Below are 24,929 nucleotides of genomic sequence, written 5' to 3'. Positions count from 1 at the left end.
CTGTTAGAGTAGCCAGTGCTCTTAACCTTTGAGCCATCTCTCCAGCCCCTCAAACAACTTTTAAAATCATCTCACAACTGTGAGCAATGAGTGATCAAAGGTATTTAACTTGGTACTAATTCAACATTCCCTGTAAGACCAAGCAGCACAAACCAGTAACCCCAGGCCTGGCATGCGGAAATAAACAGATTGTAAAGTGGAAGTCTTCATGGGCCACATTCCCCTGTACATTTTCTTCTTTCCCTTTAACTACAACCTCTACTCTTTCTCCCATACTGTCTTACTGGGAGCTTATTTTGATCTGTTTGGATGTAAATGTTTCCACGCTCCTATGTCTTCAGTAGTAATGTGTTGGGAACCCTGGATACTCAAGTCAGTACCATCTTTTCAGGCACTGGGTCAAAACTTCCAGAGTCTGACCTCATGGTTTATTTTTCTTACACATTAAGCATAGTAAAACTTTAGAAAATTGTCCACATGATAATTATCACAACAAAGCCTTATAGGCATAGCTACATAGAAACTCCTTAGCAGAGCACTTATGATCTTTATAATAAGAATGAGTTCTACTGGCTAATAAACAGAGCTCAGGGTTAGAGGAAGGATCTGTGATAAGCATAAAGATAGACTGCATTGGTAAAGAATGCAAAGGACATGGGCCCCTTTCATAAGGATGGGTTCTATTCATTGAGAGTCAAAAGCTTCTACAGTGCTTAGGATATTGGTGACATTCAGGTAGAGGCTGGTTAATATAATAGCAAAGGATCACTAGGTTGTTTGACTATTTTCACTCTGACATTTTAAGTGACCAGGCATCACTGACAATCCTGATTTCTCCAATGTTGACTCTATGTGGTGCTTCCTACTGTATTGATTTTCACTATCTTTGGCCGAGCAAGACTTCCAATGTTGATATTATGCTGACTCTTCTATTTTCTTCAAGACAGCCCCATGAACTTAAAAGAAATTTGCATGCAAACTGCTCATTTTGCTATTGTTGGCTTTAACTAGATTGGGGTAAGGAATAATTCTCACTGAGGATTGTGACCTGGAAATCAAAAGACAGAAAATCCAAGCTTCAAATGCTGTAACTGATGTAAAAAGATAACAGCAGTACTACAGAATAGAGAGGAAGACAAATCTCATAAAGAAAAAAAGCAATGGTTATCACCAGTGTTCTGGAAAACATAAGAAAATTCACATGTGTGACAAATGATAGAGGGAGACAGTAAATAATAAATTCAGAAGACTGGGAAAGAATAAGAGTTTAGCTAGACTGATTAAAGTTAAACACCTGAGCTTAAATTCTTAACTGGAGCAAGTAAGAATAAGAGACAACATAACAGCTTCCATCTAATTCATATTTAGAGAATTAAATAATAAAATTGCCTAACTTAGAACACAACATTCAAGAATCGGTAGCTGTTAAAATTAAGCATTCTGGACCAATACAGAATTGCTAGCTTACCAGTTTGCAAATTTCAGAGAACAAATAGCTGCAAACCAAAGAAGAGAAGCTTCTCAGTCTAGAGATAATCAAAAAATTGATCCTCAAGGACATAGTGAACCTTTAACTAGATGTTAAAAATTAACGAAGCAGCTCAACAGTAAGGGTGATTTGACCACTAGGTGGCAATGATATCACTGCATTTCACATAAAAAACTAAGTAAATGGGGGGTGGGGGGAAAGAAAGAACAAAGAGGCTTTTATAGTGTGTATATTTTCATTCTATAAAAAATGTTTTATATATGATTTAATTAATAATTGCTCTAATTCAATACCCATGTTTACTTTTAATGTTTTTCTTTCTTTAGGCACTGAATTAAACAATTTTAAAACACTTTTTATCATAAAATAGTACTTGAAAAATCTAGACACACATACATATAACATAAATATAACAGAAATGCAAGATAAAAATCTCTTTAAAAGTTTTAGAATCCCAAGACATCCCAATGACAAAATCAAAATTGTGACCAATTCTGTTTTTTAATGTTTTGAGCTCAGACATCTATAATAAAAATACTTTTCCCTTAAATTATAATTGTAACATATAAAAACTATTTTCATTATCTTAGATAAGCAGAATTAAGAAAATCTGTCAAAATCCTTAGGACAAATTACAGAATTCCTTTTTGTGTCAAAAAAGAAAATAACTGCTTTATCTAGCACTTTCCAGTTATTTGTGCTTTCTTCAAAAAACAGAATACAAACATACAAATTATCTAAAATAAACTTTATTTCTTTCATATCAAATAAAATCAGCTAAGTATGACAAAAGCTTTTCAAGTTATAGCTATTTCTAAAAACTCATTTAAAAAATTAACTTTCAAATTTCAGATGTTCCCAAGTATTAGTGGGAGTTATTATTACATGTAATAATTAAAAAACATTTATGAAAAATTAGGTAAATAAATAATTCTATACTGTTATTCAACTCAAAAATAAAAGACCAGATTATTTTTCTTTGTATAAGTAACTCATTGTTTTCCAAATTTTTAATACCCAGTTTCCTTCAAATGAACTGATACCTCCCAAAAATCAGCTCTGGTTTCTCTCATTTAAAATTACTTCATACATATAATTCATTTCCAGAATTATCTTTTCCATTCACAAAAAAAATGTAAAACAGAAATGATTCTATTTTTTATAATTCATAGATTTTCACCATTGTTATTGAATTTCATTTTTATATTATTATATATCATCCTAAAATCTAATTATTTAATTCTTAGCCAATGCAAATACAAAAGCCAGACAACCATTAATGTGGTTAACGCAAGGAAAGATTGCTATTGCAGTCCTCAAAATTCAAGCAAAAGAATTAAGGAAAGTGCTCAATCTGTTCACTTTTAAAGCTTGAAAATGTAGAGAACGCCACTCCTGGAGATCACTAATTCACAGATGCAAATATATGAGTATGTGTCATTTATATACACACAGAAGTAGTTCTGTTTTTACAAATAAGAGGATAAGACACATAATGAAACACATAATCCTTAAACCACTTTGGATATACTTTCGATATGTACTTCATAGTATTATGTTTAAGAATGTATAATATGAACAGACACCACATTGCAATGTGTCACAAATACAATTATAATAACAATAAAATTCAAATGCTGTTATTGACTTGGGTTTGTCATTTTCTGTTTATTTCTGATGGTGGCTCTAAGTTTACGTATTACCAGTCTGTCTGGTAGGATCATATCACCTTGCTGTTCTAGATAATCTAATAAATTCTCAGTCCATTGGAGAGCAGTTGTGTGATTTATATGTTTCTCTGGAATCAGTTCAATTCCTTCCTCATCATTTTCACTGGATTCATCTGTCTGGCCTTGGGCTCTTCTGATGATTTCACTGTCAGTTAACACTTCATACCCTGGTTCAGTACTGTCAATCTCAAGCCACTTTTCCAAATTTTCAGGAGTCACATTTTCCAGTCCTTTGGTATGCTGTAAAATGGTAGCCACAGTAGCACCAGAAATATCTTCTTCATCAAAGTCCAACTCTTCTTTTTCCTCCATTGCAGGAAGAATCTGTTTCCAAGCTCTGCTAATAGTAACTGGCTTTACTAAGTTCCAAGCCATTGCTATTTCATAAAGTGCATCCAAAAGAGTCAGCTTCTTCCAGAATGATTTCAGGTCATTACCTTCTTCCAAATTGTTATGGAGAAGACCAGCACGATAGTTTCTTTTCATGGTTGCTATGACTCCCTGACCCAAGGGCTGAATCAATGAGGCTACATTAGGTGGTAAATATTTAGCAAATATTTGACCATCATCTGACCTCAGGACATTTTCATTTGGATGTGTTGGGGAATTATCCAGCAAAAGCACTGCTTTTTCCTGCAAGCCTTTAGATCTTAAGTACTCTCGAACCTGAGGCACAAAAATCTTATCAAACCATTGTCGGAAAATGGAGAGATCCATCCATGCACCTTTCTGGCTGAAATAAGAGACAGGCAGGTTTAAGGTGTCAGTTGACTTGAAGGAACGAGGTTTCCTTGCTTTGCCCACAACACAAAGTTTAAGTTTGTGCAAGCCTGTTGCATTGGTGCAACACATAACGGTGATTCTTTCTTCACCTGAGCTGTGCCCAGGGACAGTACATTTACCTTTAATTACTGCAGTCCTGGAAGGTAGGCACTTCCAAAAGAGTCCAGTCTCATCTGCATTGTAGATCTGTTCTGGCTGAAGATTTTCCCGTTCGATAAAATCTCTAAAGTTGTTACAAAAATCTTCCACAGCAGTCTCATCTCCATTTAATCGTTCATTTCTAATGTTAATCTCTCGAATGCTGTGGCGCTGCTTAAAGCGTGTTAACCAGCCAGCAGAAGGGTTAAAATCACCATCCATTCCCAAAGCGTAGAAAAAGAACTCTGCCCGTTTGGCACAAATTGGTCCAGATACGGGATTCCCTTTAGCTCGCTGCTGATTGAACCATTCTAACATTGCTCTGTCTAGTTCCTCATACATGGATGGCTTCATAGACTTTCTCTTGGCCAGAAGACTCGTGGAATCAGAGCTGCTTGCGTAAGTTATGATTTTTTCCTTATTTTTTCTTATATCCCTGACTGTTGTTTCACCGATTCCATAAATCACCGCCAACTGCTTGGAAGAGCCTCCATCTTCAAGTTTCTTTATTATATCAAGTTTATCTTTAATAGTCAATACCACACGCTTCCGCTTCCCTGACATCGTGAGACTCTGGAACTCACTCTTGTGGCGATCCTTAAAGAACACTCGACCTGTTTCAGCCTCTGCAGCCCTGGCGCTAGCTAGGCTAGCAAGGGCAAGGCAGAAGGTGACAAGAAATTTGCGGGGCAGGCTTTACCAGAAGTGGGGTGAGGAGGCCTCACATCCTCGCGGATAATCGGGGCTACAGACTTGTGATTTAGTACTGCCGTGACCGCAGTCCTCACTCCAGCCCAGGCCCGGGGTACAGGCCCTTTACTGCCACACCCCAAAGTTAGCGCAGGGCGGAAGGAAGCTAGGCTCCCCTTCCTCAGGGAGCACGCCTACCGGCTACTCCACCCGCAATCAGGCCGTCGCCCCGGCCCGGCCTGCTCCGTCCTCCCGCCCCGTACGCCCCACGCCGCTCGCCCACCTCCGCGGCTCCCCAACATAGGCGACGCAGCCGCTCCTCCCTCAGAGCGCGCTCCCGGAAGCCGCGCCCCAGATACTGCGCCTCGATCCCTCCCCTGCCCCGCCTGGAGGCGGAACTTCCGGCTTTCCCCGGAAAGTGGGCGGGACGTGGTGCCTAAGGAACCTGGGCGGAGGCGGGGCGGGGAGGAGGCAGAGCGGGCGGGATGCGGGTGGAGGCAGAGGCGGGGCGTGGCAGCGGCAGGGGCGTGGCAGCGGCAGGGGCGTGGCAGCGGCAGGGGCGGGGCAGCGGCAGCGGCGGGGCAGCGGCCGGGGCGGGGCAGCGGCCGGGGCGGGGCAGCGGCAGGGGCAGCGGCGGGGGCGGGGCCGCGGCCGGGGCGGGGCAGCGGCAGGGGCAGCGGCGGGGGCGGGGCCGCGGCCGGGGCGGGGCAGCGGCCGGGGCGGGGCAGCGGCAGGGGCAGCGGCGGGGGCGGGGCCGCGGCCGGGGCGGGGCAGCGGCAGGGGCAGCGACGGGGGCGGGGCCGCGGCAGGGGCGGGGCGGGGAGGAGGCGGGAGCGAAGGCGGAGGCAGAGACAGAGGCGCTTTGAAAGGTGAGAGCTCGAGGGTGGCTGCCTGCGGGTTTCTGGCGGGAATTCTCTCCGGTCTGGTCCCAGTCCGATAATTAGTGTTGTGGTGGGGAGGGGGAAGCCTAGCCTCTCGCAGAGCCTAGGCGGCGTCTTGCGGCTAAAAGAGGAGCGGCCGGCGCCCTCAGTGTTGCGACCCGCCATCTCTTAGATGTGCGTCACGGACGCGGGAAGGGGCCTACCTGCGGGAGCACAGCCATCCACGAGTGTCTCCTCAGATCCTGCCTGCGGGAGCACAGCCATCCACGGCTGTCTCCTCAGACCCTGACTGTAGGAACATAGCCATCCACGGCTGGCCCCTCAGACCCTTGCCTGTCTGTAGGAGCATAGACATCCACGGGTGTCTCCTCAGACCCTTGCCTGTGGGAGCATAGACATCCACGGGTGTCTCCTCAGACCCTTGCCTGTGGGAGCATAGACATCCACGGGTGTCTCCTCAGACCCTTGCCTGTCTGTGGGAGCATAGACATCCACGGGTGTCTCCTCAGACCCTGTCTGTGGGAGCATAGACATCCACGGGTGTCTCCTCAGACCCTGTCTGTGGGAGCATAGACATCCACGGGTGTCTCCTCAGACCCTTGCCTGTGGGAGCATAGACATCCACGGGTGTCTCCTCAGACCCTTGCCTGTGGGAGCATAGACATCCACGGGTGTCTCCTCAGACCCTGCCTGTGGAGCACAGCCCTCCGTAAATGTCTCCTCAGCTGTTTCCTGTTACCCTTATCTGTACACAGACCCTTCTGGGAATTTCTCCACACACCCCTATCTGAGTGCACCACTCATTTCACGTTCCTTGTCTCTCCAGATCCTTATCTGTGGGTACACAGCCCTTCTGTGGCTCATGCACGGTCTTGGTGAAGCTGTAACGAAGGTTCCTGTTTTCTAGCAACAGCTATCCCTCCATTTTGGAGGCCTGAGCATCCACTTCCTGTATCTGGGGAATAAGCCCCACCACCAGAGAGCCAGGTTGGTAATCATGAATGTGATCCCGGTATTCACACCCCAAAGGATCATTTCTTCTCTCTTCCATTTGGCCCTGCTGGATTTAGGGAGCCACAGCCCTCATCACAGATGTTATTGAGTGATCTAGTTATCCTGGATACCAGGCTGGCAGGACCCATTCTACAAAGTATTGAACTATGATGTCAAATGGGAGGCATTGGTTTGCCTCTTTATGTATTTACTTCATCATTTCCTTTTTTTTTTTTTTTTTTCTGACTGTTATGTATGCTGCTCCCTTTACCAGCCAATGGGAGGACTATAACAAATTGACTCAGATCAATGTGGTAAAAATTTAAACAGAATCATGCATGTAGCCCTCAAATCCTTTATTGTGCTGGTTTGGTTTTGATGTCCCAAGTAATTTCATAAGATTGTGAGCTCCTTGGGAGCAGAGACTGCATTTACTTCTTCTAATAGCACCACTGCATGTGCTGGCATTTTGATAAATGTTCAGTAACTCTTTGGTTTATAACATTTTCTCTCCACCATATAAAAGAAAACATAAAAGAAGTATTGATGTTTTTACAGATTTCATGAACTAATTCCTCCTGGTAGAATTTTCAAAAATAGCACAGGATTTGCACTTCAAATCTGAGCTAAGTACTATCATCTTCCTACATTGTTTGTAGAGCAAGTAGGTGACTTCTATGTTGGTTTCTTAGTTATAAAAAGAAAATGTTTCTTCTGATAAGAAATTCAAGTAGCATCAACACAGTATCTTTTGAAAGAAAGATACAAACATGAATTAATATTCTTTGGCAACATGGAAGTTAATATGTGCATCGTACATGATAACTATTAAGCACAGGGTAGTTTTGACCTTCCTTCACTTATTTGATGCTTTCTGATGGCATCTTTGTTTTTCTCTTTGCCTGAAGGTAAGACATCTTAATAAAATCCTCATTTGATTTTTTTTAATTCAGCATAAACAAAACTTACATCCATTTGCATGGATTCTTTATCAGGCGAATTCTAAACATGAAGCTGTCTTACCTATGAACTTGACTTCGTTTTCTTATTTTTCTCCCCAAGATCACTCACCTTTTTTCTCTGCCATTCTTCCCTCCCCAGATAATTTAGTAAAGGTATCCATAATTTTAAAAGAAGAGCTAACCATGTTCAAAATCTCCCATTTAATAACAGGTTTATTTTACCTTATTGATAGAAATGACTATTTTTAAATAGGACAGACGCCCTGGCAAAGGAGCATTTGGCCAAATGAAACTTAATTAAATTAATTAAAGTATACCTTCTAAAATGGTCAAAGTCTGTGGTTTTCCATGGAAATTTTTGTTTTGGACCTTGCCAAGTTTTCTTCCTTTAAATTTTGGTTTTGATGTCATCAAAGAAATGGTAGAGGGAAGTCTGCAGCTTTCCATCTCTTTGCACATGGTTTTCTTGCCTAATGGATAATTTTCAAAAGTTTCTGACTTAACCCATGTGCACTTAAATTCAGTTACATAATTTTTAAAAAGCATGTTTGTTAATGCTCACCATTTTGATGATTATTTTCCAAAACTAAAATTTAGCATGAGTAAGAAATAAAATACTACTTTAAAGTGTTAATTTTTACTACCTGTACACATGATATTACCGGCAGTCTTTGTGTAGCACTGGACGGGGAATCAGAAGACCTGGTTTCTAATCCCTGCTCTGTCACTAGCAAGCTTTGTGATCTTTGGTAAGTCATTTGAACTATGTCCTTGTCGTTAATATTTATATATGAAGATAAATACTATCTTTTTTATCAAGGTTTAAAAATAAATATGACACTATACCGATCAATTTTAAGTATGGATGATTTTTTTTACCATCATTATGTGCAGTCATATATGTCTTCTTAATAATATGTTAGTCTCAGTCATTTCTAATGTTGTCCTAGGAATTACCCAGTTTAAAAAAATGTGCTTTGAGCATGTTCTACTTTTATAAGAACAATCTCATGTATGTAAATTTGTTTTGTATATTAAAATAAAATCATCTTTCACTTTAATATTTCTTACTGTCCATATTTACTTTCATGTATCTAATGAAAACATACCTGTCTTTTTATTGAAGTGTTTTTATTATTTCTCCCAGTTCAAACAGGTTTCCTAGAAAGCCATGATTGTGTACTGCACATATACAAAATTGGCTTATGAAAACTTATATGTGCTTACAAATATTTTTTAAGACTTTCAAATATAAACTGTCTTCTTATTCTGGTGTTTAACAAAAGAAAAATTGTTTTGAAACTGTTGAAGTTAGGTGGAAATATTGGAAAGCATGGGCATACAAAAGGAATGCTTTGAAGACTAATCTAGGGGTGTTTGTAAGGTAATTTTTATTATTTATCCTTATTGTTTTTATCTTTTGGCTTTAATATAACACTTATGTAGATTATAACCAACTATAATTCAAATAGGCCATTTGGTTTACTAATTGGTATATATTACTTACTATTACTGTGATATTAATCATATCCTGTAGCAGATAATATCACAAAGTTACATTTTAGCCTATGCTGTGCAGATCATTTTTAGTGTATATTATTATAATTTCTGTTGTTCTGCTTTTATGTGAGAAGTTACCATTATATGTAGACATAGTACCTTATAACTATACCAGGATTAGTACAATTAAATGAATAATACATTCTTTCCTCTTCCAAGTAGTAATTTTGAAACACTGTAAGCTTGGTCCAGTGATGCCAGCATTGCTTAAAATAATTTTGGTTTTGTAGCTTTGATACTACTCTAACAGTTAGTTACACATTTTAAAAATATTTTCAATGACAGTTAATCTTTATTTTATAAACATTTCTTTTTCTCTAAGCTTCTAACAATCCCTTAGAAGTGAGATGAAGTAGATATTTGAAACTAATGTTTGGAATTAAAAATCATGAGCAGTATGATTATTTTTGGATTATTTTGGATTATTTTGTTTTAAGGTTCTACTATTGTTTTATCCTTTGATATTATTATGAGTAGAAAGACAATAAATATGGGCTATTATAGAATATTGTTATAATAATTTTCGTAAGCTCTTATACATGTATTATGAGGTCATATTACTTTGTGATTCTACTTCTATTCCTTGGCAACCACAAAAGTACATATGTGTTATTAAATTTCTAGTTATCTTACCTGTCAGTAGTTTAATACATGCTTATGATAAATTTAGTGAAATATACTTTATAAAATCACAAACTGACAGCTTTGATTTTTCTTCCTTATACTTTGTTCTGCTTTACCATGAAACTTTTCTTACCATTTTTATTTGACTGTATTATTGGACTTTTAGTAAGTTTCGTTAGATTATTCTGTACATTTTAAGTGTCGTATAACTCCATTTCCACTTTGCTAAGGAATATAGAGGCTATACTCTTATCAGATAGGTTATGTCTCGGCATTGTATTGTCATCTCTTTTTTACATCAATTATTATATTGTAACATTGTTCATATAACTTGATTGAGCTTTTAAATTCATATTCTTTCTGTTCCATATTAAATCTTTGTTTGCCTGAGAATGAATCATCTTTGTACTTTTGTGTATGTGTGTGTTGAACACATATACACAATGTATGTTGGTTTGCTCACCAATGCAGGTATTTGCAGAAACCAGAGATGGATGTAGAGCTATCTTACTCAATTGTTTCTTGACATTTTTTGAAACAACATTTCTCACTAAACCTAGAACTTGCCATTTCAGTTGGACTAACAGGCCAAGGAACCACCTCTTAAGATTCACCTGTCTCTGTCCCCTTCTGGGTTTTCTGTGCACTGCCACAACCAGTTTTCATGTGTGTGATGGAGATCTTAACCCAGGTCCTCATGCTTTCATGGCAGTTTACCCATAAGCCACCCGTAAGCCATATCTTTGTAATTTCATCATTTTCTGTTCTTGTCTCCTTGCTCCTGCCAGAAGCTGTTTATCCCTTTTCAGTGATACTTATTAACTAAGTATAGCATGTTCGTTATCAGCACCAAAGTTTTGTGTGCACAACACTAACTTGTCTGAAATTATTTTGGTGAACTAATTGCCTTACTAATCTTCCTATATCTTGATATTTCTATCACTTTTATTTTTATTATTAACACTGACTACTTCAATTTTTCTTAATTATGTTTGCATGCTTGAGTTTAATACAGTTTTCTAAAGGATACGAGACCATGATTTTTCTATGTATTCTTTTCAGCACAACATAATTAAGAACAGGTGTTCAAAAAGGTAATAGTTGTTCAATTAATTATTTGACTATTAACTGTTCTGTGATTTCTTTAATTCCACTATCTCATGTGATTTTTACCTTTGTAAACAATTTAATGAATCCAAACTAATGTGTACCTTGTATTCATTGCTGTAATCTGGTTGTCACTGTTATGTTCCTAATAACTTTATTTTTTAGAAGCTTAAGTGAAAATGGTACATGTTAGAAGACACGAAACAAGAAAAAATTCTAAAACCGAAGTACCTGAGCAAAAATCTCGAGTTGATTGGCGTCGGACTAAAAGAAGTATCTCACAGTTATTTGATAGTGATGAAGAGCTTGATAGTAATGAGGAACTTGAAAGTGGTGAGGAGCATGATAGTGGGGAAAGTATTGACAGTGATGAAGAGCTTGATATTAGCAAGAAGTCTGGTATGAATGAACTACCAGAAAAGGAAACGGAGCTTAAATTAACCAAAGATGAAAGTCAAGGAAGCAACAGTAAACATCTTAACACCAGTAGTAGTTCAGCAGATGAAGAAAAAATGAACAAATCCAAACATACTGACTTACCAGATGATGACACTCACCCAGATCAAGCAGAGGGTCATCACAACAGACACACTGGACAAATCCTTGAGGAGGATATGGAAGATGAATACATCAAGCCAGGAAAAAGAAAACGGCTGTCCTCCGTGATGTATGACAGCGATGAGAGCGATGGCAGTGATATCCTAGTTAGAAAAGCAAGTGCTAAACACCCACGCAGGGTGGTGGAGGATGAATGTTCTTCATTGGAAATGGAACAAGAAACTCCTGAGAAATCATCAGCTGCTCGAAAGCGAGAATACCAGCAGAAGCTACAGGAACTCTCTGAAAGATCACGCCAGAGACAGAGACGCAATAGTGGTAGAAGTTTTGAGGTGTGTTTTATTTTCTTGGTTTTATTGTTGAATTTTTACCTAAAAGTAGGTTCTATAAACAGTTAAGTACTGACTCTTCTATTTTCAATAAGGCTAGATTTTTAAAATAAGCATCCCTGAATGTTGTAATGTACTATTGCATTTAATAATAACATTTTATTGTTAACCCCACTCTCCTTTTAAAAAAATATTAAAAGACGATTTGTTGTTATTTATGATCATTCCCATTCTTAATTGCTCATATTCTTAATGTTTATTTTAAACATTTTACCAAACATAACCAAAATTTATAGTTTTTCACTTTTCAAAGTTCAGTAGTTAGCTTTAAAATGTGTACATTTTTTTTTCTTTCAGATTTAATTTTAAAAGCCATGCTGGCTATTTTAAAATCACAATATTTACTGAAGCACCTCTTCTCATTTAATTAGGACTCTGTAAAGGACTCTTGTTCAAGCACTGATGATGAGGATGAAGATGAGGATAAGGATGATTATAGAGATGATGAAAATGGAGATGATTACATGATTGATGATTTTGTAGTGCAAGATGAGGAAGGCGATGAAGAGAATAAAAATCAACAAGGAGAGAATCTGACTACATCACAACTGAAATTAGTAAAACAGAATTCTCTTTGTAAGTTAAATATGAAGACAAGGTTTCTGCCTTGTTCAAATCCTTATATAATGCATCAAAACTTACTAATATCATCTTTAAAATCATTGGTTAGGAACTATGATTTTTATGTTTGGGTATTTTAAATTTGACAGTAAAAATTTATTCCAGTGATTTTAGGAATTCATTTCCCTTTTATACTATTAACCCCTAGCAAACAAGCATTTATTTTCATCAGACTAACTTGGTCATTATTTACCACTGTAAATACAATTGTAACACATATATTAATTAATATACCATTAGAAAATGTACTGTATTTTATGGTAACATTTTATGGCAAATAACTGTTTTCCAAAAATGGAGACTGGCATTGTTTTACATACTTTGAAATACTTTTGTAGATTTGTTTTAAATTTATATGTATGTATACTCGTGTGAGTTTATGCACACAGTATGCATACATGCAGGTGTCTGCAGAAGCAAGAGAGCATTGGAATCCGTGGAACTGGAATTAAAGACAGTTTCAAGCTTCCTGATATGGGTACTGGGAACCTGACCCTGTCCTGCAAGAGTAGTAGGCACTGTGAGCTGCTTAGCCACCTCTCCTGCCCCATTAGATATCTTTAATGTTGATCTTACTATAGAAGGCAGCTGGATTCTTGTATCTGAGCTGCTTTCAGTGATGTAATGTGTTGTTTTGTTGAAGTACATGAAACAGTTTTGCCTCACATTAATATGTAGCTAGAAAAGGAAAGAACATTTTTATACTGCTTCCAAAATAATTGTGAATATTCTTATTAGATAATGTTAATATACAAAAATTTGACCAATGATAATATCCTGAAGGTAAGTTGTATGGAAACTGAAACCATATAAAAGAACTTTTAACACTCATAATACAACCCATTGGCAATCTTGCAGTTTATTGGCTATTTTACCCATGCATGATTTTATTACAGGACATTGGTTATTTGGAAAATAATGGTTTGCTGAACTGTATACATACTTCATACTTTCACATGTACCACAGTGTATTTTTAATTAACATCTGTTAATATTTTAGTTGCATGAGAATATTCTTACAATATTGAGAAGCTATTGTATGCAGTTACTACATACAAGTTTTTCAGAACTGTGATTTCTACTTTAAAACTTGGCTTTATTTATTGGCAACCAACACAGTAAATTATAATTAAAGTTTTGACAGGATCACTTCTTCCTTCTTGCGAAAACATTTGACAAATATTATTGAATATCCAAGTTGTCATTATTTTTTGAAGAGAAAATGGTTGTTTCATGACAGATGAAGCTTTACTCCAGTTATAACAGTTGCATAAGTGAATTTTTCTCAGAACCACCATTCTGTTTTGGTATCCAATAGACGTTTTTCCTACAGAGTACTAAAGGATGTCCATATTAAAGATAAATGAGAGTGATCAGTTTTACTGTTTCATCAAGGGTATTCCTAGGCAAATGGATAGTTTTTATCACCAGAGCCTCAGTGTGGAAACTGCGATCATTATTAGTTGTTTGGTGCCAGTGCTCTGCTCTTTGTGAGGGGCAGTTGTTTTGCCAATTGTACTTTTGCACAATCAGTGAAAATATCAGAAAAATGTAGTATTTTAACATTGTTAACTGTGTAGATTTTGCTGATATCTTTAAATAGATGTTAGACAGCATACTTATTCTAAAATTACTGGTTTTTATCAGGGTTTTTGAATCGTCACACAATGAAGCCTACCAAAAATAGAAAATTCTCTCTCTGTCTCTTTCTCTCTCTGTCTCTTCTCTCTAGCTCTCTCTCTCTCTCTCTCTCTCTCTCTCTCTCTCTCTCTCTCTCTCTCTCTCTCTGTGTGTGTGTGTGTGTGTGTGTGTGTGTGTGTGTGTGATTATAAATAAAAGAATTTGAAATGTAGGGGTACATTTGAATATACATATCACCAATTGGATCCCTATAATTGTACATATGTTCAAAGATTATTTTCATGATGTTTTACAGTTCACAGAAACAGGTTGATATATTAAAGAATAGATTCTTCCTAAATAATTATTTTAAGAAGTATAAGATTTTGTATAACAAAATTAAGTATGTGTTTGGCTTATATCCCACCACTTGCAATGAAACAGTAGGCTGAAAAATGATTCCTACTTCAGGAAACTTGGCAAATTAAGGAAGAAAGTGAAGCATTTGCAAGTTAATCTTTAACTTTCTTGAATCAACGAGTACTAGTTCAGTTGCCTCGGGTATTTACATCATAAGAATACTCAATTAGGAGACATATCATCATTATAGATTCTTGTACAAGACCAGTATGTGTAAACTACTTCTAATTCCTTCTCTACCTACTCCTTTCTGCTTACTGTATTTTAATGGCAGTTTGGGAATTAGAGAAATATTAAATGAAAATTAGAGCTGGGATGTTATCATTCACCTCTTACACTGGTTTGATACCTTTGTTACAAATGATGATACAATTGATGATACTGTCTTGATACATTAAACTTATCCATAGTTCATGTTAGAGCCCTCTTTTTGTCTTGTACCTTTGTGAATTTTGACAACTGTCTAATGACATATACCCACCATAATAATGTCGGTGTCCTAAAATGTTCTTTATTTATTTATTGTGGTTTATGGGATGTTCTTGTGACTACTTAGGATACTGGTGGTAGCACTGTTTTGGGGTGGGGTGCTGTGAAACTTTAGGTGGTGGGACATAGCTGGAAAAAGTGAGTTTCTAGGGAGCAGGTCTTAGGAGTTATAGCTAAACTCTGCTTCTGGCTATGGCTCTTGCTCTTGTCATTTTCCCATCACTGCTTCACTGTGATATAAGGAACCTCATTCCTCTGCCTACACAGCTGCAAGCTGTTCTTGCTGTCTGGACTATACCCTGAAACAATTAGCCAAATAAATTCTTCCTTCCTTAGGTTACTCCTTGTCAAGTATTTAATTACAGCAATATGTAAAGTAGTAAATGTACATCTCCATCTTTTCTTTCTAGAACTATAGGAAATCACTATATCAACATGGTTTATAACATTTCCAGAATGTCACAGAATTATTGAGAACACTACAACACATAACTTTTTCTATTGGTTTCCTCACCCAACTGTGAATCTTGAGTTTTTCCCCATGGCTAAACAGGATGCCCATAGCTCACTTATTTTCATTGCTAAGTAAAAATGCATTGTATGGATTTGCCACAGTTTATGCACTCATCTGTTAAAAAACATCTTGCTTCTTTCCATGTTTTGGTAATTATAAATAAAACTAATATCAACATTTGTGTTCAGGATTTTCTGTGGATATAAAACTGTATCTCACTTGAATAAATTCCGGAGTGCTGGCTTTACTTTTAATATTAAATATCTCTACCTCAAGGGTTTGTGTTTCATATTCCATGCAATCTGTTTTATTTTGTGTGTTCTGTACTTGCAGTAGTCTTATTCAACAGGCTGTGTTTCCTCAACTGGTAACAATATTCTTGTTCTTTCTTGAGTTAACATGTTCTATGATCCACTATAGTCTCTTTTTATTTCTGTTTCCTGTATAATAACAGAGTAGCAAACAGCAACTCTGGACAACCTCTGCTTCCTTTTCTTCATTTCTTATGTTAACCCAGTGTTGCTTTGCTGCAATTAGCCACTATCAATTCCTGAATGCTCCTCTTTTATAACTTTTGTATTACCACTGTCCCCTGCCTTTGCTTTGTATTATGGCACTAATCTTTTCCCATATTGCCATTCATCTTTTGTATACCCCAGGACTTCATCAACTGCCTTCATTTTGCTTGTATTTAGGGCAGTTTGCCACTACTTTAGCCTAATATGTAGACAAAAACTCTCTAATATTTAGCTTCAGGCAAGATTTCTCCTGAGTATAAGGTCCACATTTTCATCAACTTGGTGACTATGTTTATATGATTATCTTTTAGACATCTTGAGTTCAATAAGTAGAACACTAAGATATATTATAAAAGAGTTGGAATAGTAAATCTAATATTGTCAGGGTGGTTAGATAACTTCATACATTTATCAGAACTGAACATCAAAAAGAATATTTTTGGCATATAGAAAAAAGCCCAATGAAATAAGTATCTGATTTCTTAAAGAAAAGGCTAAATGGTTAACTGTCTTCCCTCTTTGTTGTATTCCTATCCATTTATCTTTTTCTTTTTAATTTCTTTTTATTTCATTTAAGATAGGATTTTACATTACTGCCTAGGCTGCCCTAGAGCTCACTATATAGCCCATCCTGGAGGCAAACCAGTGGTAATCATCCCATGTTTAGTCTCGAAAAGACTCAAGGTTCTAAGCTTCCATCCCTAGTGCATTAGTCTTTATGACACTTTATAGGAATACATTATAGTTGGGTAGGTAATTTTAAAAAGCATAGTATCTGAACATTTCTGGATTTTATCGACTGCAATAAATGCTAATCATGAAAAGAGTTTTTGTAAATGTCAGAGCTGATAAAACAAAAATTTAGAGTTTATGTGTATGATTAAATAAATAGTTTTAATTTATCAATTCTATGTCCAGTGAGGTTGACAAAATTTAAGCAGTGCTTGATTAACCAAGGAATTAGGTTCTAAAGGTTGTTATAAGTTAATCATATAAATGGAAAATATGTTTTTCATTAACTCAATAGGCTATATGAATACCCCCATGTGGCTTGGGTTAAATTATAACTGAAGTGGTGTTTCAAGATTTATCCTGCTAACTTCTACAATTCATGCTAAGTGCAATTTGAAGCTCCTAATTCAGCATTCAACATACAGTTGAAAATCAAAATTGACCATCAATTGTGGTGCACACCTTTAATCCCAGCACTAGTAGGCAGAAGCTGGTAGATCTCTGAATTCAAGGCAAGCCTGGGCTACATAGCAAGTTCCAGTCCAGCCAGGGCTACATAATGAGATACTGTCTCAAAAATGAGAGTAGGTTATCAATTCAGTAAAGACTAGGGAACAAAAGAGGATATTTGTCATTTTCTCACCACCTGCCATTTGGCTAAGTGGTACATCTACCCCACTTCAGAACAACTAGTTTCTTCCTTCATGATGGTAACATGACAGTCAAGTCTTTATCTCTTCATTAGCCTTGTAAATGTCTGTTTATATTCTCAGACTGCAGTTCTTGTGAAAGATGTGGAAAGAGGTTAAAGGATAGGTATTTGTCCATTGCATATCAGACCTGCATAGTTCACATGCTGGAAATACGGGCATGGGCAGAAGAAACAAGAAAAACACTGTTAAGTGGATAGTAAATGTTGCATGTGCAGACAAAACAGCATAGTAGAGGTAAAAATAAGACATTTCAGACAAGCACTGCATTATTAGAATACTGACATTTCAGAACAGGGAAATAATCAACTTAGTTGCCACCTAGCAATTCATATAATTCTATCAACAAAAAGGAGCCTGAAAACGATATTTGATTGCATTCAATATGCATATTTTTAAAGGTGAAGTTTTTTAAAATCGCCAATAGGAACATTTTTTCTTTACGTAACCATATTTTCAAGTGAGAACCAACATTATTTATAATGAAACACTGGAGACACTTTCTATGAAATGGAAAGAACAGAAAGTTTTCCTACTTCAAATGTTCTTGTGCTAAAATGTAAAAACAAATAAAACTACAGGTCTCTAACATTGGTGGGGGGGGGGGGCGGGCGGAGAGAGAGACTGACTGACTTTAATTTCAATTCCCAGCCCGGATTATGTGTATTCAAGTAGTTTTCACATTATCCCCACTTCTTGTTACTGTTGTGTCCTTTGAATGTAGTAGACACTTAATATATCCTTTGCTGTGCCAAAACAACTCAGTGACTGGAGGAGATAGGGAGGACTAGAGTGGGCTGATGGACAACTGACCCTCAACCTTCATTCTGACCCTCCACTGGGACACCTTTGATTCATTCAGTATGGTTTTAGAAAAGAACAAAAACAATATAAAGTACACTAACCCAGTTATCCATGCTGGGAAAAAAATTCTGCTTAGGATGAGTTTATTGTAAAGTAGATGATGGAGAGCTAGTACTGAAAAGACATTTGCACTGGGGATGATAACATATTTGTATGTCATCATGTGCATATAACCACAATCAATGAATTTCTAACTTAACCAGTGATACAGAAGATAAGGGAAGAATATGAATAGTTTAAGACCAGTATTGCATGTTTACTTTTTTGCTGGAGTTTTCCACCCAGATTCTTCCTTCCCCATGTGCATGCATGGTTAAAGAACTGTTAAAAAGACAGTTTTCCCTCTAGTTCTTTACCCCTCATGGTAAGTGTATGCTTTCACTCCATGAAACAACATGTCAGCAAGGTATGCACTTCTTCCTGGAGAAGTATTAACTTTCTCTTGCTCCTTGGAATATAAATTTAGTGCTAGAGAGGCCAGGTTTGGGAGAGATAACAGAAATAGTGTCATCAGAACCCATTCACAGGACCCATCTCCAGCTCTATGGTATTCTAGGAGGCTCATCCTCCACAGATATCCAAAAGAAGCTATTTTAAAATTAGTAAAAGATCTCAGAAAAGTGACCAAAATAATAATAAGTATACAAATCTCAGTAAATACTTAAATGATAGAATTAAGGAAAATTCTTCCCACACTGATAATAAAATGCAGTTCCTAAGCCCAAATGTACAAACATGGCTGGCTTTGTAGATAGAAAAACACACTTGCTCTGAAATAAGAAAGACAACTTGAGTGAGGAGACACAGATGATCTGAAAGTAATATATACACCACAAGAGGTCTTTCTTCTAAAATTAGCTTTTGGTTCAACTTTACAAAACAATTCTGAAGTTCACTTAGAAGAACAAGTACATGAGAATAAAGTAAACTTTGAAAACATAGTAATTGAAAGGATTTTTCACTCTAAGATATAAAAAGTTATCATTTTGTTGAAATAAATAAAACAAGGCAGAACTGACATGAGAAGAACATCCAGATCAGTAGGAAGGACACATGGTGTTCAAACAAAATCTTAGCATATGTGCATGGGGTTAAGGGATGCAGAAAAATCAACAGCCTACTTAGACATCAGATGGAACATGGAAGAATTGATTGCTACCTGAGAAAAGTAAAATCATGCATAATAAATTTGACATTCTATCCTTTTTCAGATTGAAATGATCATGATAGACTGGAGCCGTGGTCTATAATAGAGTACATGCATAGCATGTAGGAGACCCTGAGTGTAAACCTCAGTTTTACCAAGCAATAAGAGATGAATGGGATGGGGATAGGGATTAACTAAATCTCCAAGACTATGGCACAGATATTTGTTCAGTATAGGAATTAGAACTAGTCCTGAAAGAATCCTGAGCTCCTAGCCTAGTTCTGTCTCTTTTCTGTTTATTTGTGATCTTAGGGATCTTTGTCAGTGAGCACTGTCATTTTTCCTAATAGGTGAGAAATTAGAGTTTTATATTAACCAATTCTCATTTCAATTCTGTGTCTGAAAACTAATACCAAATCTATCACCTATGCAGGGAAAGTAAACAAAAAGACTGGAGAGGAGACAGCTTGAGACTCCTCCTCCAACACTTAGCTATATGACCTTAGGAAAATGTCCATCATCTTTCAGTTATGCCTGCTAAAAATAAACTAAGGGAAGTATCTCTTCTGTTAGCTCTTTAGAAATAAGGCAGTGCACATAAGTGTTTTGAGTGACGTCTGGTATTTACTTCCTCAGCTCTGTTTTTTTCAGTTGGAGATATCAGAACATTATTCCAGCACTGCCCACCCATTCACTCAAATACAGTGAAACCAGAACCTTCTTTCTAGAGGGATTCTTATGAGCATGGCTAGGAGAAAGATAGTGTTGTTAGAAAATAAAACACACAGGAGATGGTAGACCTCTGTCCTTGCCTTTCCTCTTATCCCTGAAGAACTTCTAGAGCCTTTGAAATGTTGCTGCAGCTCTTACAATTTCATGGCCAGTGAATAACACTGGTCATCAGCACTTTCAAGACTAGCATGTTCAGTGAGGGACAGAAAGCTCCATTTCATTTGCCTTATGGTTAAACACAGTCCCAAAGTGAGTGAGTTCAACATTTTTCCAACATGCCTGTTAATAATCCCCAGAAGAGCTTTCCCTTAATATAATTTGAAAGAGTTAGGAGGAGTTTGGATGAATTTAACTCAAAATTATTTACCTAGTTTAGTTAGAGGGATAATTCTTTTGAAGTATTACTGTATTTTACTTTTTGTTAGAAGCTACTGGTGTGTGTGTGTGTGTGTGTGTGTGTTTGTGTGTGTGTGTGTGTGTGTGTGTGTGTGTGTGTATGTGTGTGTGTGTACAGCCTTCCTCTTGGAATTTTCAATGGTGATAGACCCTCTAAAGTCTAAGACCCAGTACAAAGTACTTTAGCAGCTCCATGGAAGGAGCAGAGACTTGAAATTTCCCTGAAGGCCTCGAAAACCTTACATAGTCCTTCCAGCAAACAGAAGTGCAACAGCCTTTCCATGTTCAATTCATTTTGTCAGCTGGAAGAAAAACCCCGATATGTTCATGATTTCTAAAAGTATATCCTACATTTTTTACTCAGGCCCTAGCTAAACATTTTTCACATTTCCAGTCATAGTTCATAGGCACCTCCAGCAGGGTGAATGTTCTTTGATGATCATTTGAATCATGGGAGGAAGAACTTCCTAGAGAATATTTCCATGGCCCATAGTAAAGTCTAGCTCCAGAGTAACAGGAACAGCAGTGCTACCTGGCCTGTCACTATGATGAACTCATGTCTGAGGCTGGGTTACAGAGGATATAATGGCATTATATGGCATAGCGTGGGAAGGAGACGGCATAGCTCTTTAAAGCAGTGTGGAAAAGCCTACATCTGTGACAGCGTAAAGAATAATAGGGTTGTCATGCCCACTGAGGTTTCTGTGAGTAGCAGTTTCCTGGACCATGTCATATGTAGCATATTATAGATTAAAGCAAATTAAAACAGTCTACTTGGGAAGCTCTCTTGCCTTTCTCATTCACTGTAGTTGATAATTAATTTCAAGTGGACATGGATTATTTTGATTTTTCACAGTGTATCTCTCTGTAGTTTAAAGAATTTTCCCTTGGTAAGTCTGGGACCGTTTTAGATTCAGAATGAGTGAACTTTGTGAAACGTCTACCAGTTTCTTAGCAGGGAACCTGTTGTAGTCACTGTATAGTGCTATCTGATATGACCTAATAATTGCTTTAAATTAATTTCAGATTCTTTTAGTGATCATTATACTCACTTTGAAATAGTTGTGAAGGCTCTTCTGATCAATGCTTTTGATGGATCTTTTCTGGAAAGTTTGTATGGTAAGTATTAGTATCACTAAAATGTTTATTGTTGTTATTGTTATTTTTTTTAATTTTCCTAAATAGCTTTTGAAATTAAATGAAACAAAGCCAAGACAAACCATTCTTAAATCTTTCCACTTAAACAGTTTGCTAATATTAATTGAGATATATAGATGGCAAGTATGTGACAAGTCATTGCTCCCAAAGTGTCTACAGGAAATTTTAGAATATCAAATATACACCCCTAAAACATAAGGGTGCCTCAACATTCATGTTATCAGTTCCTCTAAGATTTTGAACTTTACCAACAGACACATGCTGTTTTCTGCTTCTGTGCCTTGGTCCATTCTGTTCTCCATCAGAATGGAATTCTTTTTTGTTAATTGCAGATAGTCTAGGTAACTTATGAAAGCTGTGAATACTTTTCATTGCCTCACTCACGCCAGTCTCATCCTGAGTATGGGTGTACCCATACATGCGAAGTCTTGTAGTGTGTCAAAAGTGAACCTCTACTTTCTTTCCTTACTAGAGTATAAGAAATTAAACTTTAAACATACACAGATCTCCAGCACAGAGTCTGACATTTCATAGATTGTATATGTTGTGCTGAATACCTATGAGTACTTAAGTAAGATTTTATTCATAAGTTATAGAAAAATGTGTTTTGAATGCCATCTATGATCTAGGTATTATCTGAGGATTGGTAATGACTTCAAGACATTAGAGTCCTACCTTGTGTAGCTTGAAATTAATCAGACACTGAGTAAACAAGTAGATAGCATAATATGTGAGCTAAAAACTAGATTGTACCTCTTATGGAAATAAAGAGTACAGATTTGAACAATAAGAAAAGCTAATGTCTCTTAGATAGATGTCAGATAGATAGATAGATAGATAGATAGATAGATAGATAGATAGATACAAACATACATACATACATACATACATACATACATACACAGATAGACAGACAGACAGAGTCTTAGGTAGGGTTTCTACTGCTGAGATAGATCACCATAACCAAAAGCAACTTAAATAGGAAAGAGTTTATTTCAGTTTATAACTCTCAGGTCACACTCCTTCACTGAGGGGAGTTAAGGCAGAAACCTTAATGTAAGAACTGAAGCAAAGCCACAAATACTGAGTACTGGCTTATTTTCCTGGGTTGCTCAATCTGCTTGCTTATACACCCCAGGACTATACCACCTGTCCAGAGGTTGCCTCACCCACAATGGGCTTGTCTCTCCTAAATCAATCACTAATTAAGAAATTATACTACAGACTTGCCTAGGCAAGTCTTATAGAGTAATCTTCTCAACTGAGAATCCCTCTTCCTAAATGATTCTAACTTGTGTCAAGTTGGCATCTAGCCAGAAAAGATAGATTAAACTGTAATATATTATAGCATGTGCAAATGTAGGTATCTGAATAGATTGGTCAAAGAATGTAATAAAGAAGTAGATTTTAAACAGAAACAATGAGTAAGGTAAATATTCGTTTGCTTTATATTTCTGTGATACAAAATACTGACAAAAAGCAATATGGGAAATAAAAGTTTATTTGGTTTATATATACTGGATCACAGCTTATTGAGGGAAGCCAAGGCAGGAACATGGAGGCAGGAACCAAAACAAAGGACATAGAGGAATGCTGCTTACTGGGTTGCTTAGCCTGCTCTCCTATACAACACAAGACTACCTGCCTAGGAATAGCACTACCCACAATGAGTAGGCCTTCCCACTTTCATTATTAATCAAAAAATGCCCTTAGAAATGCCTATAGGCAGTCTGATTAAAGTATTCTCTCAGTTGAGTTTCCTTCTCCCAACATATGACAAACACCAGCCAGGACAATTGACCCCTTATCAGTTTGATACACCAGTATATTACTGTTACACCATATGTTGAATTATATTGTTAATTAATAAATCCCTGCAACAGGTTCACTACCTGCCTCAATGCTTTATGTTCCCGAATGGAAGACACACACACACACAGCCTTTAATTTTAATGTGCCTTATACAGCTCAGTAGCTGGGCCACTCACTGCCTAACCTCCACGTGGTTAATCCTGAGTTATTTCTTACTAATTCTATGTCCTATCTTGGCTGCTCTGGACCCAGAGGGCTGCCCAACTGAGCCATGCTCAGGGTCGCAGTCTCCTGGCTCCTTCACATGGCAGCTATGCCTCCCTGTCCTGTACCCTTCTCAGGCTTGGGGTTTCTCCTCTCCTCCATACTCTCTGGACATGGCAGATCTCCCTTCTCCTTTCTCCTCTTCTCCTGGGAAATTCCAAAAACCTGCCTCTGTCTGCCCTTCCCAGCCGTTGGCTGTTGGCCTTTTTGTTTACCAATCAGAACCAACCAGGGGCAAGTTCCCAGAAGCTGTGTAGAGACACTTGTATAGCAGCGTTAGGGACAAAAATTAGACTACAGGCATCATTAGGCCAAACTCACTACACCATACCTTTCCTTTCTTGTTTATCTACAAGTTCTCATATTAATATCAATATTCCAATAAAGAGTAAATCCTAACTTTTAAAATCCCCACAGTCTGTACAAATTCAAATATTCTTAATTTCAGTCTTTTTAAAACATTAAAAGTCTCTGTCAAAGTTCAAAGCCTCTTTAAAACTGCAAAGTCTCTAAGCTGTGGGCTCCTGTAACATCAAAATCAAAAGACAAGTCAAATATTTTCTTTTTCCAAGAGAGATGAACCAGAGCATATTCACAACCAAATAAAACCAGAACCAAGGTCTACCAGTTTAAAGTTCAGTGGCAGACTTCTGGGACTCATGATCTTCTGGGCTCCAAAGGGGTTGAACAACTCTTATTCTCTGGCTCTGTTATCCTCAGTACACACAACTTGTCTCCGAGGTTCAGGCTGACTATTCTACATTAGCTACTCTCTGTGGTGCTCATCCCATGGTATTGGCTTCGCCAGTATGCTGGAGACTCTGCAATAACAAGTCTGTATCTTTGCCAATAGCCTTTCCTTGGCTCTCTTCAAGGACTCTTACCAGTGCCACATGGTGCTAAGCTTCAGCTTCCCTCTGACTCTTTCATGCCTTCAAAACTAGTATTGCCTCTGTGACTCCTGTTCATTATCCAGTTTGGTTACCTATACAGGGTATACCCTTGGCCCACTGTGGATCATATCTTCT

At 37.5% G+C, this 24,929-nt stretch overlaps 2 protein-coding genes across 14 annotated transcripts in view; one reads left to right on the top strand and one right to left on the bottom strand.

Moving 5' to 3' along the window:
* Nucleotides 1-1,705: 1,705 nt before the first annotated feature.
* On the bottom strand, nt 1,706-5,192 carry Jrkl (JRK like). Its single transcript, XM_076926086.1, has one exon. The coding sequence runs from the start codon at nt 4,702-4,704 to the stop codon at nt 3,130-3,132; it is 1,575 nt and encodes a 524-aa protein (XP_076782201.1). The 5' UTR covers nt 4,705-5,192; the 3' UTR covers nt 1,706-3,129.
* Nucleotides 5,193-5,639: 447 nt separating this feature from the next.
* Ccdc82 (coiled-coil domain containing 82) overlaps nt 5,640-24,929 on the top strand; it is a 37,349-nt gene continuing 18,059 nt past the window's right edge. Inside the window, exons 1-7 of one of the 13 annotated variants that reach the window (XM_076926081.1) lie at nt 5,644-5,699; nt 6,538-6,698; nt 8,335-8,415; nt 10,913-10,944; nt 11,123-11,847; nt 12,276-12,480; nt 21,694-21,786. In XM_076926081.1, the coding sequence (XP_076782196.1) occupies nt 11,137-11,847; nt 12,276-12,480; nt 21,694-21,786 (1,009 nt within the window). In that variant the 5' untranslated portion in view covers nt 5,644-5,699; nt 6,538-6,698; nt 8,335-8,415; nt 10,913-10,944; nt 11,123-11,136. Of the gene's footprint in view, nt 5,700-5,730; nt 5,751-6,537; nt 10,945-11,122; nt 11,848-12,275; nt 12,481-21,693; nt 21,787-24,929 lie in introns of those variants that run through there. The other 12 variants (XM_076926080.1, XM_076926084.1, XM_076926082.1 and 9 more) reach the window with 12 other exon arrangements.

Source organism: Arvicanthis niloticus, chromosome 27 (assembly GCF_011762505.2).
Source record: "Arvicanthis niloticus isolate mArvNil1 chromosome 27, mArvNil1.pat.X, whole genome shotgun sequence".
Lineage (NCBI taxonomy): Eukaryota > Metazoa > Chordata > Mammalia > Rodentia > Muridae > Arvicanthis > Arvicanthis niloticus.
This window is presented reverse-complemented; position numbering and strand designations above follow the sequence as displayed.